Raw genomic sequence first — 14,114 nt, 5'->3', positions numbered from 1 at the left:
AGAGAGGTACGGCCATGCATTGTAGTTCACCTACCGCAGACAATACACAGCATATGTACGAAGCAGAGAAATTGGTCCATGACAGACTCTTCACTCACCAAAAGCAAGGTTTAAATGGTCCCGATTCTGCTTTGCATTGGATCCACAGCAACAGGATATCTGATGCAGCCCTCAATCACCATATGTTTGTGAAAAATGTGCTGTGATTCATTGTATCAACAACTCAAGTTAGTGTTACTGTTCTGGAGAACAGTAGTAAAGAAAAGTTGCTGGATGCGTGAAAGACTGAGCTTTGGTAGATGAAACAGACAATTTGATGGATTGTACCCCCTTCTCTAACCTAATTTTAGTTCCTCTTGTTTTGAGGGCTGTGTATTCAGCTGTGCCTTTGCACTAAAAAAGGGCAGCTAGTGTCTACAGGATTTTCACGGTGATAAAAAATGCAACACATTTTGAGAGAGTTTCTATTTTTGTTTTGGGAGAATAAATATCTTGGGTTGAGGGAATGAAGGTGTTTAACTTTGGCTTGAGATTTGCAGTGTATTTGGCTTTGTATTGTTCTTAATTTTTTTGGAATGTGAATATGATATCTTTCCAAGGTGCTACGACGTGTCCCAGCATTTAAGCTTGTTGGATGTGTGAAGTATATGTAGTATTTTTATATTTTACTGAATAATGATTAATATTTTATTCTTATATTTTACATTTTGTTTGTTTTCTGTTCTTTGACTACAGTTCTAACTGATAGAAATAGAAGGGGGGGGGGGGGGGGGGGCGGAGGGAGATAAGGGACTCTTTGTCAGTGTCAGTACTGTTTATCTTAATGTGTGAAACATGTGAATAAAATTGTTATACGTGATATGAAATTTTTACGCTTTCAGAGAGACGTATTTATTGAATCCAAGTTAAAATCTTGCATAGTAATTGTAATTCTACTTTAAGGAACGCAATAATTTAGTGTCAGGTGTCAAATAATTTGTAAGCCACACATATCAAATAGATTATCTGTAAACACCATCCTGAAGTTATTGCACATGCCACTTATGAATGATGAATCAGTTGGCATTGTAAACCTCCATTTTATGTTCTAACTCATTGACGTTCATACTGGAATTTACGCAACCACGCACCAAATTGCGTTTGCATTGCTGCACTCCCCGGCCTCCCTGTGGCCCCCTCCTGGTTGGTGATTAGATCTGTGGTGATGTCCTCAGACTTTGTCTACTCATTGTAGCATGTTTCTGTTAATCATGGTTATACATTTACTTCTTAGACTTACAGGTCTTCTGAAAGACAGGTTACGAAATGTTACAAATATTTCCTTCATTGTTTTTTGGAGCAGCTAATGACAGACTGTCTGAAAGTGAGGAATATTAAGTAATTTTCGAAAATATACTCTTAAGTTTAAGTATAATAGGTCACTCATAAAGATTTATTGAGTAGTGCATTAGCTACTGCGATCTCCTCTAGTGGAGCAATGACAATGAAAATGTTTTCTTACTTGGTAATTTTGACTTAGCTGTAATCTCCGGACTGGTTTACAGCTGGTTGTACATGGCTCATAAGTTTTTAGATATAAAACTTTTCAATTACTTGTAAGTTTCATTTTGTTTATTCAACCAGAGTGGTTCACAGTGTGACACCGAAGCAGGATGTTCCCTGCCGAAATATGCCAATGATCCTGCAGTGGGGTGCCTTAAATCCAGCTGTAGTAAAAGCGTAAAATGTAACAACAAAAAGAATCAATTTTTGATGATGTAAGCTAATTGGATAGATAAAAAATCTGCTCACCAAGCAGCAGAAGCAGAACATGTGTGTAAAAGGAGGTTATAGTTATAACCATATGTTATGTCTTTGTTCTTCCACAGCTTGGTAAGTAGATTTTTATCTATGTAAAAGTGTCAAATGGATTTTCTTAAATCCTACTTATGTAGGACATGTAGATGGCTGTGCAACTATACCTTGTATACCAGTCCAAATAAGTGGTTGGCTTATGTAGAAAATAATATACGACGACAATCGTTATATTTGGATGAGGTGGCAGGTGCGCGCGCGCACTCACACACACACACACACACACACACACACACACACACACACACGCGAGAGAAGGTGTTTATGAAGGAAATATTAGGTTCATGAAACTTCAGAGACATTTGTTGAACATGAGGGAAACTCTAAACGTATAATTTTTTATAGGTCAGATCGGCATTGTAATGGCAGTCGGAACAACAACGATGACAGCCCGAGACTACATCGAGACGAAGTCAGATCCATAGTTGGTAAGGAAGTAGCCAATGGAGATGATAGAGCATCCCCTATTCATCGATCACGAATTCCTCACACTGTTGTCGTTCGGATGCCAAGAGATGAACGATCTGATGGTGATAGCAGGCCAAGTAACAGTGGAAAAGGACCAAGTCAGATATGGGATGGTGCTGCCAGAACAGAAATCACTGGCAAACTGAAGCACTTGTCACACCAAGGATATGCGGGAGCACAAGGTAAGCTCTTTTTCCATGTTACTTGTATAAAATTGCATTTAGCTGTATGAAACATGGCTAGAATAAGCACAAGAGATGGTATGAGCTGAAACAGGTTCTGGCGCCTGATTCAAACTACTGGGATTTGATGAGGGAGGAGGCTGAGCAAATTAGAATATTTTCAACATCTTTAATGGAGGCTATGCACACAGCAGTGGGTGAAATCAGTCAGTTGGTGCCAAGAGACTATACAGGAATACAGTAAAACCCTGAATTAATGAACTTTCTTTAAGGAAATCCCACTTTTAATGAATGTTTGTTATTTCTGGTGAAACTCCTACAAAACCAGTGTTTTTCCTGGTCATAATGCTATAAGCCTGGTGGTTTTCCTCCTCACTTTTAACAAATTCCACTATAAGTAGTAGTCTTTTAAGGAATAAACATGGAAACATTCTGCAAATTAAAATTCATTTCACATTAAAATCCAGTTTTTATGCAATTCCTAACATGTTACCGAGTTTCCAATTTCTTTCACTTTCACACATATTGTATTCTTTGTCATGTGACACAGTAAATGATAAATGATTCAATTGATTGAAATGTACCTAGATCATAGTTAATAACTCGACTTCTCTTGTAGTAATCTGGCAGATACGTTAAACAAATCTGAAATAGATTTGTGCCCTGCCTAATGACTTGGGTCACATAATCTGATGTCAATCTTGGAGTCTACAAAGCTGAAAAGTGTAATTGTTTGTTTATTGAAGTGTTAAAGTTATCAGTTTTACTTTTGTCAAGTTATGGCGTGCCAGCAAATAGAGATTACAGTTCAGCGAAAGCTATCATCTGCGATTTTTGTGATAATTGTAATGTAAAACCTTCCAACAAGTCAAAGAAATAAGATCTGGCACCATCTAGGTGCGTGGCACACACAAAAATAAGAAAGTGTTCTTAAATGCCCAAGCCAACAATTTATGTGGATTTAAGAGGAACAACTTTTATATGTCTACATTCGGTAATATGGCAAATATTCCTTTAAAGTGGTTTAAAGGAATAAAAAAATCAGCATTCTTATCAGCAGAAATATACTGCAAGAGATGGCTTGTGAAATCACCCTGAAGTTCAGTGTTCGAAAATTTAATTGCATTGCTTGGCATGGCTGGTGAGATCATTTTAAATAAGTCATAATCTGTCATTTCAAAAAGGGTAAGTTGAAAAAGTGAGGCGGTCATAAGAAAGAGTAAACTATATGGAAGAACGTTACATTGCCACAACTGATACAGGGCCTCCCGATCGGCCCACTACTGCGGCCTAAAGTGCTACTGCATGCACTGAGTTTGACCCCTCAACTGTGGTTAAGTGGGAAATGGTTCAATGGTGTGGCAGGCAGCAAAGACTTTTGGGGAGGGATGAGGTCGATAGTAAGGCCTTCCCTGTTCGACTGACAGAGCTTTCAGGTGCTATCTGTGACAGAAAAAGGTTGTGGGTCAGATGCATTCGCTTGTCCTGTTTCACAAGAAGCCTCAAACATAGATGCGTAATGCTGCCCCTTACGAATTTGGCCACCAAAGAGAGGCAGAAGTCCAGTAAGCACTCTGTGTACATACCAGCGAGAGTCATCTCACATGTGAAATGGGTCTTCTTGGATGCCATGAAGAGCACAGGGTGCAGCCACTTGCAGCTGGTGTCTCATGTTGATACTAATGATGTGTGCCACTTTGGATTGGAAGAAATTCTCTCTGGTTTCAGGCAGCTGTCTGAAGTGGTGATGACTGCCAGTCTTGGTCACAAGCTGAAGACAGAGCTCATGATCTCTAGCATCATTGACAAGATTGTTTATATTTGCAGACCTTTTCTACATAGTGAAGTGGAGAGTCTGAATCAGAGGCTCAGACTGCTCTGCAACCATGTAGTCTAAGATCATCGACTTGAGCCAGAGGGTGGTGGGATATTGGCTTCCGCTTAATGGGTCAGGGGTCCGTTACACACAGAAGGTGTTTGTGGTGGATGCTGCGTGGAGTGGACTGGGCAGTTTTTTTAGGTTAGAAAGTTTCAGTCTCAAAGGGAAGAACCAGAGCAGCAAGCACTAATAGAAAACACTGAATCTCAAATCATTTTTGGTACCGAAAGCTGGCTAAAACAGGAGGAAAAGGCAGTTGAAATTTTTACGAAGTATCTAACAGTTTTCAGACTGTATAGATTAGATACATTTGGTGGCAGCATGTCTGTTGCTGTTAGCAGTAGTTGATCGGGTAGCAGGATTGAAGTAAATAGGTCCTCTGAGTTAGTATGCGCAGAGATTATATTTAACAGTTGGAATAAATTGATAATTGATTCCTTTTACCAAACCCCTTTACTCAAATGATATAGTTGCTGAAAGGTTCATAGAAAACTTGAGTATCGTCTCAGATAGATAGCCCACTGATAGTTATAGTTGGTGGTGACGTCAATCTACCTTCGATATGTTGATGAAAATGTGTGTTCAAAGCCGGTGATAGGTATAAAACATTGTCCAAAATTATACTAAATGCTTAGTTCAAAACTTGTTTGAACAGTTCAGGAGCCCACGTGAAGTGAAGTGTAGTGTGTGTGTGTGTGTGTGTGTGTGTGTGTGTGTGTGTGTGTGTGCGGCTTATGGGCGCTCAATGTTGAGGTCATCAGCACCCTGACACACATTAAAAGAAACGAATGTGTCCAAATTTAGTAAAATGGAAGCATACACACAAAGAAAGCGGGAAAAGATGAAAAATGCTGTACAAGAAAATGAAACGTAAGGAAAACTAGAAAGGAGTGTCAAGGATGCCACAAGAAATTGTCACTGGCTGGCCACTTACGTAAAATAAGGGTGAGCCAGCCACCCTGTGAACAAATTAAGACCCTCTCCCTAAAATCTCAGTAAAAACATTGGACAAGTCGCAGAACTTTAAAACTTTATCTACATTCGTTTGAGCATTTCCTAAAAGAGGTGACGGATCCGCCGGCAAGACAGCCACGGCCCACTGGTCAGAAAATAAAACGCAATCCAATAAAACGTGGCGCACAGTGACCTGGACACCACGAGTACCACAGATTGGAGGATCCTTTCGCCAGTGCAGGAAGCCATGCGTCATAGGACTGTGGCCTGTCCAAAGCCGAGTGAGGAGAACATCGTCCCGTCTGCGTCGTGGGAAGGATGTACACCACACACACGTTTTGGGCTTGACTAAACTGAGCTTATTGTCAGTCATTTCCAGCCACTCATCCTCCCACTGACGCATGACTCGTGAGCTCAACAGTGAGTGCGTGCAGGGGGATGGCACACTGAAATACTTGCGGATTGAGCCACGCCTCCTAGGCTGCAAGACCTGCCCTTTCATTCCCAGCAATGCCGACGTGTCCTGGAACCCAGCAGAAAGCCACCTCCTTCCCCAGTCATTGTAGTTGGAGGAGGGCATCCTGGATGGTCTGGACTATTTTATCTGCTGGACACAAACATTGCAATGAGTGAAGGGCACTTAGTGAATCGGAACAGGCAAGAAATTTAGTGCAGGAAGAGCGTCTCATCTACTCCAGTGCCCGCTTGACTCTGTAGATTTTTAGCTTGTTGGGAACTAGGGGGTTTCCACCAACAGTGTCCCATTACGCAATCACGTAACAGATTTCAAACTACCAGCAATGCCCTCGAGCCCTTTGTGAATATAAAAAGGGGAAACTTTCTTGAAGCTGCCCTCTTTCCTTGTAATGACTAAAAACACATTCTGACCGCCAGCATGTGTTCTGTTACTTGTCATGATACTCTCAGATGTCATTCCTGAGTCAGGAGGACTATCTACCCATGTCCTCTTGTTGGATTGGCTGTTGGAACCTACCTGTGGCAAAACCTTTCCACTGGCAGGAGGCAAAGATGATTTCGAAGGATATGGTTGCCAAAATATACTTCACCTCTTAGCAACAAATAGGGAGCATCATGATGGATACAAGGGTTAGAGACCACAGTATTGTTGCTGCAAACCTCAGCAAAAATAGATGCAAAATATATCTGTTTTAAAAATTGTTTAAAAATTCACTTGATACCTTCATAAGAGGCAGTCGATATACCTTATGAACCAACTTTGGAAGCATACACCAGATACGCCTTAAATTCAGAGAAATAGCATTGACAACTGAAACATTTATACCAAATAAATTAATAAGAGAGAATTATTGCCCCACAGGACACAAAACATTGTCGGAATTATTACCCCACAGAACACAACTATTGTCGGAATTATTACCCCACAGTACATAAAACAGATCAAAACATTGTTACAGAAAAAAAGGGCATGCAAAATTTAAACGAATGCAAAATCACTAAGATTAATGAAGTTTAAGGGAAGTTCGAAATTAGTTTAGATTTCAGTGTGATGTGCTTTTGACAGTTACCCACTTGAAACCCTGTTCCAAAATGTGGCAGAAAATCCAGATAAATTCTGGCTGTACATAAAGTACACCAGTGGCAAGACATTCAATACCTTCACTGCGTGAAACCAATGGTAGTGTTGCTGATGACAGTGCCACTAAAGCAGAGTTACTAAATAGTTTTTTAAATTGCTTCACTAAAGGAGAAGAAATAAATATTCCAGAATTCCTGTCAAGAACTGCTGCTCACACGAGGTAACTTGGAAGTAGATATCCTTGGTGTAGCAAAGCAACTCAAATCAAGTCTTCTGGACCAGATTGTGTGCTAGTTAGATACTTTTCAGGATACACTGATATAATTGTTCCGTATCTAGCAATCATATACAATCATATACAGTCACGTGCTCTATGAAAAATCTATACATAAAGACTGGAAAATTACACAGGTCAAAGGAAAGAAGAGTAATCCTCTGAATTATAGACCTGTTTCACTGATGTCCATTTCAGTGAGATTTTGGAACATACACTGCAGATAAACATTAAGAACTACCTTGAAGAAAACGATCTATTAACACATAGGCAGCATGCAGTCAGAGTTGGCAGTCGTGTGTGAGATGTGCTTGCTTGTGTGAATGAATGGCGTGCATTTCTCTTTTCCTGACAAATGCTGAGGCTGAAAACTTATGTGTAAGTGTCGTTTTAATTGTGTCTGTCTGCAGCTTGTTATCTTTGTGGTAAGTAGTAACGTATCTTACATTGTTAATAATCCTACCAGAAGTGATACCTGGTATTCCCCAAGGAGGTGTTACAGGCTCTCTGCTGTTCCTAATTTTTATAGATGATTTAGGAGACATTTTGAGCAACCCTCTTAGATTGTTTGCAGATGGTGCTGCCATTTACCATCTAGTAAAGTCATCATAAGATCAAAATCAATAGACAAGATATTTGAATGGTGTATAAAGCAGCAATTAACACTAAATAATGGAAGATGTCAGGTCATCCATGTGAGTTGTAAAAGGAATCCATGAATTTCAGTTATAAATAATAAATCAAAGGCTGTGAATTTAACTAAATACCCAGTGACTACAGTTACAAATAGTTAAAATTGGAGTGATCACGTACATAATGTTGTGGGGAAGGCAAACCATAGACAGTACTTTATTTGTGGAACACTTAAAAGGTGCAGCAAATCTACTGAAGAGGCTGCTTACAACTACAGTTGTCCATCCACTTCCAGAGTACTGTTGCACATGGGATCCTTACCAGACAGAGTTGATAGAGAACATCAAAGAACATTTAGAGAAGGGCTTCTTGTTTTGTGCTATTCCGAAATAGGGGAGATAGTGTCACAGATAAGATATGTGAGTTGTGGTGGCACTCATTAAACCAAAGGCATTTTCTCACTGCAACAAGATCTTTTCATGAAATTTCAGTCTCTTCCAAATGTGAAAAAATTCTGTTGATGTTCACTTATGTAGAGAAAATTGATCATACGATAGTTGTAATAAAATAACAGAAATTGTAGCTTGCATTGAGAGATTTGAGTGTTCATTTTTCCTGCATGGTGTTTGAGAGTGGCACAGTAGAGAAATAGTGTGAAAGTGTTTCAGTGAACCTTCTGCCAGGCACTTTGGTGTGAGTTGTAGATAAGTTGTGTGGATGTAGACGTTATGAGCCCAGAGGTATTTTCAATGCATGGAAGTGGCATCCTTTATTGATTCATACAAATGACAACTTTCGTAATTTACTTGCTGCAAAATCATATTTCGTTAAGCGAAAATATGCTGCAAGTAAAAAAAAAAAGGAAAGGATGGATGATGATGCTAGAGTGTGTAAATATGGATGAAAGTGAAAAGTTTCCAGGTGTTTCAAAAACGTGTAAAGATACTTTGTAACCCTTGAGTTCAAAGGCAGTGCTTGGTTGGTATCAGAAATCTTTATCACAATTTTTCAGTTTTTTAGATGCCAAGATGGGTGCAGAAAATTGTAAATATTGTTGACTGATAGCTTTTACATAGCAAAGAAATTTTATTTATTTTTCGAGTCCAGGACATAAAATGTTATTTCTGAGGGTTGTAAACGTTGTGTTCCTTCCTCCGAACTGTGGATGTCAACTGCAGCTCTGGACCTGGGCATAATATACACTGTTAAAGCCAATAAAAAATAGCAGTTTTGTGGAAGTCAGTTTCATTTTTTGACGGGTTAAATTTTTAGCACAGGATATTGATAATTTTGTGATTAATTAGCACCTATGTTACCTAAACTTGCTATGATTCTGGGTCATTCCTTGTATGTACTCGTGGCACACCCCCATGTAAGGAAAAATATTTGAGTCTACAGTGATTTCATTAAGAAGGGGTTTTACTGTACATCCTGTATTACACATTGTGGTGGAAATGAAGAATATGCAGATGATGTATCTTCACTGGCACTAGTGTAACCTCTGGTTGCAGTTGGCATTATTACATCATTTACGTCCATGTGATTCTTTTACGTCTGCGAGTCAGTTGCTTTTTTTTGCGAAGACAGTTTTAGGGAATTAACATTATAGTTGCACAGAGAACATTTAATGTAATTAGTTTTAACTTGATGTGTTGCCTGTCGTCTTTCATCTCTGGATTTTTGACTTATATTTACTGAATGATTTTTCTGGTGCTTCACCGGCAATGAGAAATGAATCTTTCACATTTCGAGCCATTGGTTCTGGTGAAATGTCAGAAAAGTCATTAAATAAGTGCCAGATCAAGAACCCAAGGCAAAAACTAACAGACAAAAATGTCAGCAACTGGCTGTGAAAACCTGAACAGTTTTATAGTTTTATTTGGTTTGCTCTTGGCTAGCCTGAGTGGTAGATCCGTCAGCAAATGCTGAAAACTTCCAGTCACTTCTGATTTCAGTGGTTTTAACATATTATTGGTATATAATTTCAAGACTGTTCCAAATAATATTATCCGTGAAAATAGTCGTGTGGTTGGTTATAAGGGCTTTTAGCGTAGCAGATAGTAAATATGAACAATGATCAAGCAGTTTAAAATCTAGTCATAAAGACCAGTTTGTCCGCAGCTCGTGGTCTAGTGGCTAGTGTTGCTGCCTCTGGATCACAGGCTCCAGGGTCTGATTCCCGGCCAGGTTAGTGATTTTTCTCTGCTCGGAGACTGAGTGTTTGTGTTGTCCCCATCATTTCATCATCATCATTCATGAATGTGGCTAGAATTGGACGGACTATGTAAAGATCGGGACATTGTACGGGTGCTGATGACCACACAGTTGAGTGCTCCTCAAGCCAAACATTATCATCATAAAGACCAGTTTAGTTAATATTCAATGCCCTGAGTAACACTGTAAAATTGCTTAATGAGAACTACCGTCAGGTTTGTAGGAAAGTGGGGAGGTGAGGAGACCAAAGATAATCTTTCTTTTCATGAACAAAGTAATTTACATCTTCGCAAAATTATTTAATTCTTAAAGAAATTACAAATATGTTCAGTGCAAACCAATCACCATATGTTTTCCAATTGTGCTTTCACATTCTGCAGATTAATAGCTGGACCAACACCCCACAAGTTTAGATCTCTTAAACACTTCTTTAGAGGATTGCTTTGAACATGAGACTACACAGTGTTGGTGTACATCAGTATTTTCCATTCTATATTGTTTAAATCTCTAGGCTTCCTATGTCAGTACAAGGAAAAACCAGTCCAAATTTGCAAATTTCACTTTTTGTATTCACTTGATGAATATTTTCAGCAATGAAAGATTTAGACTGAAGACAAGTTGCTGTTTGAGTAGGGGTTGCACATGCCACACTGTCTGATGTTGTGTACAAACGATTCTGTATAATAAGTTTGTTTCTCTAGTCAGTACCCAATTTATATTATACAGATATGCAGCATATTGTATTTCTCAAAATTGCATGGCCCTGAAAGGCACTCTGGGGAGCAGAGAAAGTGGGAAATTGGTCTTAAGTAGCATGCAACTTGTTCTTCCAGTTTTTTCATTATGTAAAATAACCCTGGCACTTAAGTAAAGATTGTCTGCTCCCTCCCCCCAATATTTCATTTTTTAAACAAAAAAATGTCAAATTGAAGCTGTGGTGTGTTGTTTTTTTAAGTGTTGGTTTCACTGTGCCCTTCTTGTCTTACTTTTCTACGTTGTTCATATAGTTTCTTTCTCTTGCAGTGACTAGTTGGGGTGGTGAACGGAGCTACGTGGACATTGAACTGGAGAAAGAGCGTGATAAGGAACGCAAGAGGTCTTTAGAAAATTTGTATGATGAAGAGCTCGACAGAGGAAGGGTAAGTTTGTTTGTTGATAAATTTCTTGGCTTCCAGTGACAGCCAAGTTTCTGATAATGCTCAGTGTGAGTTGTAATCAATACATTAATTTAAGACTAGGGTTTATACACATTTAAGGAAGAAATAAATGTATGATTCATACCTGAATAAAAAATGTATGAGGGCATATTTGTTTGTAGAAATGGAAACACTGCAAAGGTCAATAGGGTTACAGAAGAATGGATATGAAATGGCATGAGAGGAGTTTCTTAGTACTGAGGGTCATAGGCCTAGGAGGTAACTGTTGAAAGACAGTCAATCATGAGACATGAAATCACTCAACAATTTGCGCAGTGCCAGGGGAAAATGTTTACTAACCTGTGAACTTCACAATTGTTACAACTCTTTCTGTAGTTATTCTTTCATCTGATCAACCAGTAAAAAAACAAAGAAATCCATTGTGTGTTTAGATCTTTCTCTCATAATCTGTTTCGTGTTCCTACAAAGGAAATGCAGCAGCACATTGTGGTTTTGAATTTTCATATTTTCTTTCTTCAGTTTATATTTTGTCCTCATTGTCTGTACTAAGATTAGTAACATGTTTGAAACAGTGAATAAGAAAACATTATCTTTACAGGCAAAGAAGATGAAATTCAACAATAACAGCAGCTCGCAGCACAATTCCCGACCCAAGTACAATTCGTTCCAGCAGTATCACAATGAGAAGATTCGTTGGAATAACTCTGGTAACATGTTCAGGCCACAGGTCTATTACCGCCCACACCATTCACATCCTCATCCCCCACCATACCATCACAAGGGATTATATTACAAGAACCGTGGTGGCCATTCCTTTCACAAATTCAATGGTAGTGGGAGATTTGGTGGTTCAAAACAAGGGTCTCGTTGGCAGCGCTGACATCTCTCCTGTAGAGGAGAGATGTACCCTCGAGCAGATATCTCAATGGATGTAAATATTTTTCTTTTTCTTCAGTACCTTTTATTTTTACTCAGTTGTCAGGCAGTCACATTGTAAATTGAAGTGTTTTTTAAGCTGTGACAGTAGATGTTTTAAATGTATTATATGAACTTCAGTGGAATAACAGATTTGATTGTGTATGTAGCTATATATTATTTTCCTTTCGCTTGTGAAAGACTGCGTTATGTGGAGAGGTATCGTTGATACTGTGGGAAGTGCAGAAATTGTATTCAATGTGATTCTTGTGTTTTGCATTTATATGTCGTGTGTGTGTGTGTGTGTGTGTGTGTGTGTGTGTGTGTGTGTGTGTATGTGTGTGGTGAGAGAGAGAGAGAGAGATTGAGATTGAGATTCTCGTGAGTTTAAAATGAACTGTACATAGCTCAGAACTCGGTAGTAAGTGTACTTTTGAGTCATAATGGTCTTAAAGACCATATTCTGCCCAGTTTATTTATTTGTAAATGTTATTTCTTGTAGAAGATGTACAAGAAATAGCATGTTTACCCAGTCTTGTGTTGCTAGTGACAAGTGTTCCTGCCGTGGTAAGTGTAGCAGTTACACTGTGTTAAAAAAGAAACCAGAATTATTATTTTCCATTCTTTATGCACTGCATGTATTTAATTCTGTTGCTGTTCATTAACAGCTAGATGGAATCTGTGTAACAAATCTTTATCAATGTGATACGTGATGTAACAAGTGTTTCAAAAAATGAGTGGTTTCCCCAATGCAGATACTTGAATATTTCTCTGTGTTTACATGTTTATACATATTTGTGTGCATAAATGTCTGGATCGTTGCAGTATTATACAGACTTATGATACCTGCAAAAGGTGGCAATAAAATCAAATGACTAAACTGGTTTCGTTTCTACTTGATTTTTATTGTGCAGAACATAGGAGATAAATTTGCAGCTGTTAAACAATTGTTACAAGAGGTAAAACTATAATATGTTTCATGGTACATTATCAGTATGCTCCACTTTTCTTCTATTCTTTTAAATAGCAGTTTTAAAATTGTTGTGATGACGTCTTGTCTGTGATTTTCAGCAGTTAGGCATGTTCCCAAGATAAACATGTCTGGTACTATTCACATTTATTTAATCGAAATTGACATTGTTGTTTTATTGTTCCCCCCCACCGCCCCCTCCACCCCAACCCCAATGGCCTGTAATTAAAAGTTCATTTGAAGTGCCTCACTGCCATTGATATTACATGAAAAAGTGTCTACTCATTTCAGCCTGTGTGTGGGGGAAGAGGAATGTACAGATTAATGAGATGTCCTGTTCAGTATATAAAATGCTGAACATGATATAGAAGTACCACTCAAGGATATGAGTTAAAATGGTCTCTATTGGCAAAAAACATAGCAGACGTTGTCTATAACTGTCAAAACGCATTTTCATCAGAACAGTCTACATTACATACATCGGTGCAAACATTTTTCCAGAAAACTTCACTATTTTCTCTGATATATATATATATAGTTATAATAGAGAGAAACATTCCACGTAGGAAAAATATATCTAAAAACAATGATGCTGTGACTTACCAAATGAAAGTGCTGGCAGGTCGACAGACACACAAACATACACACAAAATTCAAGCTTTCGCAACAAACTGTTGCCTCATCAGGAAAGAGGGGAGAGGGAAAGACGAAAGGAAGTGGGTTTTAAGGGAGAGGGTAAGGAGTCATTCCGATCCCGGGAGCGGAAAGACTTACCTTAGGGGGGAAAAAAAGGACGGGTGTGCGCGAGTGTATACCCGTCCTTTTTTCCCCCCTAAGGTAAGTCTTTCTGCTCCCGGGATCGGAATGACTCCTTACCCTCTCCCTTAAAACCCACTTCCTTTCGTCTTTCCCTCTCCTTCCCTCTTTCCTGATGAGGCAACAGTTTGTTGCGAAAGCTTGAATTTTGTGTGTCTGTCTGTGTTTCTGTCTGTGTTTGTTTGTGTGTCTGTTGACCTGCCAGCACTTTCATTTGGTAAGTCACATCATCTTTGTTTT

General features: G+C 38.8%; 1 protein-coding gene across 3 annotated transcripts in view; it reads left to right on the top strand.

Annotated features, from left to right (window-relative positions):
* The window catches only part of LOC124789374 (ubiquitin carboxyl-terminal hydrolase 36), a 44,778-nt gene extending 31,810 nt beyond the window's left edge, over positions 1 to 12,968 (top strand). For all 3 annotated transcript variants that reach the window (XM_047256708.1, XM_047256706.1, XM_047256707.1), the window contains exons 13-15: positions 2,200 to 2,504; positions 11,040 to 11,155; positions 11,772 to 12,968. In XM_047256708.1, coding sequence (XP_047112664.1) covers positions 2,200 to 2,504; positions 11,040 to 11,155; positions 11,772 to 12,053 — 703 coding nt within the window. In that variant the 3' untranslated portion in view covers positions 12,054 to 12,968. The remainder of the gene's footprint in view (positions 1 to 2,199; positions 2,505 to 11,039; positions 11,156 to 11,771) is intronic.
* Positions 12,969 to 14,114: the final 1,146 nt, after the last annotated feature.

Source organism: Schistocerca piceifrons, chromosome 3 (genome assembly GCF_021461385.2).
Source record: "Schistocerca piceifrons isolate TAMUIC-IGC-003096 chromosome 3, iqSchPice1.1, whole genome shotgun sequence".
NCBI classification, from domain to species: Eukaryota; Metazoa; Arthropoda; class Insecta; order Orthoptera; family Acrididae; genus Schistocerca; species Schistocerca piceifrons.
The sequence above is the reverse complement of the archived record's forward strand: the minus strand, read 5'-3'. Positions and strand labels throughout refer to the sequence as shown.